The sequence below is a fragment of the Olea europaea genome, unplaced genomic scaffold, assembly GCF_002742605.1.
Source record: "Olea europaea var. sylvestris unplaced genomic scaffold, O_europaea_v1 scaffold11998, whole genome shotgun sequence".
Lineage (NCBI taxonomy): Eukaryota > Viridiplantae > Streptophyta > Magnoliopsida > Lamiales > Oleaceae > Olea > Olea europaea.
In genome coordinates, this window is record NW_019229417.1 from 1 (window position 1) to 3,484 (window position 3,484).

The 3,484-nt window shown below is 35.4% G+C and overlaps 1 protein-coding gene across 2 annotated transcripts; it reads right to left on the minus strand.

Moving 5' to 3' along the window:
- Positions 1 to 110: 110 nt before the first annotated feature.
- On the minus strand, positions 111 to 3,445 carry LOC111374067 (DNA repair protein recA homolog 2, mitochondrial-like). 2 transcript variants are annotated; one of them, XM_022996688.1, is made up of 7 exons: positions 3,165 to 3,445; positions 2,985 to 3,044; positions 2,589 to 2,797; positions 2,098 to 2,185; positions 978 to 1,150; positions 434 to 580; positions 111 to 335 (listed from the first exon to the last, which is right to left on the minus strand). In XM_022996688.1, exons 1-7 carry the CDS (start codon positions 3,271 to 3,273, stop codon positions 126 to 128), a joined length of 996 nt encoding a protein of 331 aa, XP_022852456.1. In that variant the 5' UTR covers positions 3,274 to 3,445; the 3' UTR covers positions 111 to 125. The 2 variants fall into 2 exon arrangements, with proteins under 2 accessions (XP_022852456.1, XP_022852457.1); XM_022996689.1 differs by having other exon boundaries at positions 2,985 to 3,033; positions 3,181 to 3,443.
- Between the last annotated feature and the right edge of the window lie 39 nt (positions 3,446 to 3,484).

Sequence of the window (3,484 nt, forward strand, 5' to 3'; positions counted from 1 at the left end):
GTGTACATATGCTAGATATGTAAAGACTAAACGGATGCATACAACTCATACATCACTTAGTTGGACCTCTTTTATGGCTGGTGACCATTTAAATCATCACTTATGCCGCATAAATTCAAAAACAATTAACTCACAAAGAAATACAACAATTGACACGTACAGGATGGTAATTTGACAATGGGCAGACTCTGAAGTCTTACCTTATCCTCATTCCTGAGCAATCCTTTTCTGATAATTCGCATTCGGATGGCAGCATAAAATCTCAAGGCATTCCCACCACAGGTTACCTCTTCAGCACGAATAGAGCCTTGGTCTGATCTCAAATTTCTTCTTACCTACAAAGGTTGAGAATGCGCCATAAAATCAATGCCGCCTGCCCTATGTGAAGAATTTTAAGGAAAAAAATGAATCGTTATAAAAACAAGGTCCTGACCTGATTAATAAAGATAATCAGAGTACAAGAACGACAGAGCGAATAATGAATTTTTCGTAGTGCTTGGGTCATTATTTTAGATTGTAGGTCCGTGGGGGGGCTACAAGTTGAAGCTTCGACTTCAATTTGAGGAACAAGAGCAGCTACCTACAACCATAATGCAGATAAAACATTATGGGTAAATAAAGCAGTTTACTAACGATGAAGAGAAAAATTGAAGTAAACTGCAGAAGTTTACAAGAGAAAACTACATTTGAAAAACAATGGAATAGAATTTCCATGTAAATGAAGAAGTTTACCAACAAAAATAACATAACTTAAACGTTTACGTCCAATAGATAAAAGGCACCTTAACCAAAGAGCTAGAATCTCTATATAAATGCAGTACTACTATAGGGTCTAATAACATTACACATCCATAAGTTCCACACAATGGAATCAATGTCTATAGCTGCAAATGCAAAAGAAATGGGCAGGCATTTATTAAGAACACTATAGCATAAATAATCTGTTCAGAAGAGAGGAAGGAGGGGCAGATACGTACACTGTCAACCACAATTACATCAATTGATCCACTTTTTGTCAATGTATCAACGATACTCAGCAAATTTTCAGCAGAATCTGGCTGTGAAACAAGCAGATTATCTGTATTTACACCTATTGATTCTGCAAATAAAGGGTTCATTGCATTCTCCACATCAAGATATGCACAGTAACCTGTCAGAAGAATGGATCAGTATTAAGAATGAACTCTGCAAAAAACTATATGGTGATAAGAAATACTATGAAAGGCAGAGCTTGACAACAGCTGTTGGCAGCACCACAGTTACGGAATGATTAGGCTTGTTACGCTCATAATGGAAAAGTAACTATCATGTTCAAATAGTTTTACAAAGTGATATTTTCCTTTTTTCTCCTTTCTTCTATATTTTTTTTAATACACTCAAGTGTCTGGCCAGTTTATGACACACAGAATGAAATATAAGTTTGCTAATTACTCATTAAGGTTTTACTAGCATCTAACAAAAATGAAAAGGAATGCTGAAAAAACTCAAGAAAAAATCAGCATCTCGTTTTGGTTTCTTTTTCAATTACCTCCACCAAATCAAGACCAAAGGCAACATAAATGCAGAATATTAAATATTTGGTGTTAGTGTACAACCTTAGCATCAGACAGCAAAAAGACTGTTCAGAGAAATAAGTCAGACTTCCATGCATACATCAAAATGCACAATCTAATATTCTGTCTGTAGGAGAGTGTTACTTGTACTATTCCAATACCATTAGGCCCGTACAAATTTCTATAATCAACTTGAGTTCAACCCATGTAAAGTTCCAAAGTAAACTTATGGATGAGATGCAGATAAGCTATCATTATTGTGTTGAGTGAATAGAAACAATTTCATAATCGAAATGCTAAAGAGCACAACTGACAATGCAGGCTAGTGTATACTCATCTATATGGGAATGCACATGTACACTCCAATATCACGATCGTTTTACTTTTAAAACTAAATAAACATGCTATTTAGTACTTACTGTTCTTTAGAATTTAGAGTAATTCATAGTTTCATTGAAACAATGAAGAATCAACAAAAAGAGTTCCAAGAAAATTCATTTTACAACTGAAGCTATGAACATGACAAATAATATTGTGTATGCACCTCCAAGCTTTTGAGCCTCCTTGATAATATGAAGAGCAAGCGTGGTCTTGCCAGATGCTTCTTGCCCATAAATTTCAACCATTCTTCCCTGCAGAAAGCAATTGAGATCTGTTACCCACTATCATGGTTTCAAAGCCAAAAGTTTTAAAAGAGGAATCTTCAATGTAAACTCAAAACAAGAATAAGCACCAATTCATGGCAAAGAAAAATTAGTTAAAAGTAACTCCCTATGCAATAGAAAATGACATATTTTGATAGTTTAACAACAGAATAGATGCCTCTATTTCTAATTCTTTTAGTTTACGAAGATCCTTTACACACCAAAAATTAAGTTAATGTGCAAAAAAAAATTCATATCAATAGCTTTTAAGAGCCATATCTGAAATATGGTTTGGGTCTCAAAATAGGAAAATCCCTATATGTGCTCGTAATTTTCCTATATACAGTTAATGGACAGTACCAAATACGGATCCAACATATTAGAAGGTCACCTTTGGTAACCCACCGATGCCAAGTGCTTGATCCAGCCTCAGTGAACCAGTGGAAACTACAGATGCACGTCTAGCACCAAAGAAATGCTGAGGCGACAACATTGACTCTTCACCAAAATCACTTGCAACCTTTGACAAAGCCACACGCAATGCAGTATGTTTCTCAGTTGCCTTGACATCATCCGGTATTTCATCATCACATTCATATTCTGAAACTTAAACTAAGATCAGAAACAACAAAAGAGAAACATGGATGGAGCAGTGATTACAAAAATATATCAGCCAGAGTGCATATTTAACAGAGCACCACATAATACAAAACCTAAAAATAGATCCGACATATCCCTAAAAAATCACGAAAAATTAGTGAAAACAGCAAGTAATAAATTTTTTTACCCGTAAATGATGCAGAAGTGCTGTGCAACCTCGTCCAAGCTATTACATCCTGACAAGATACTGAAAGTAAGGAAAAACAACATAATACAGAATCCAATCATTAAATTCATTTTTTTCTTGAACCATAAAAAAGATACAAGTTTCCATAGAACCATATTACGTGAACACATAAATACATACATCCGCATGTACATACCGGAGGTTTGAAGGAGACTCGAGAGAGGGGAGAAGAGGTTGAGAGGAGACTAAATCGAAATAACCGAATTGCTTTGGAGCCCAAATTCACCATTTGCTTTCAAGTTATTAACCGATTCTATGCAACTGCCATAGTTAGGGTTTTGTTGCGAGATATTGGTTCTTGAGATGGCGCCATAGTGTTTCAGACCGGGAAACCAGGGGAGGGAATGGAGTTGAAATCACCACATAATTCGACTTATTCGATAGCGTTATAAATTTCAGTTTCCATTTAACAAAAATGCGATTTGTTCTGGAATGTAAAC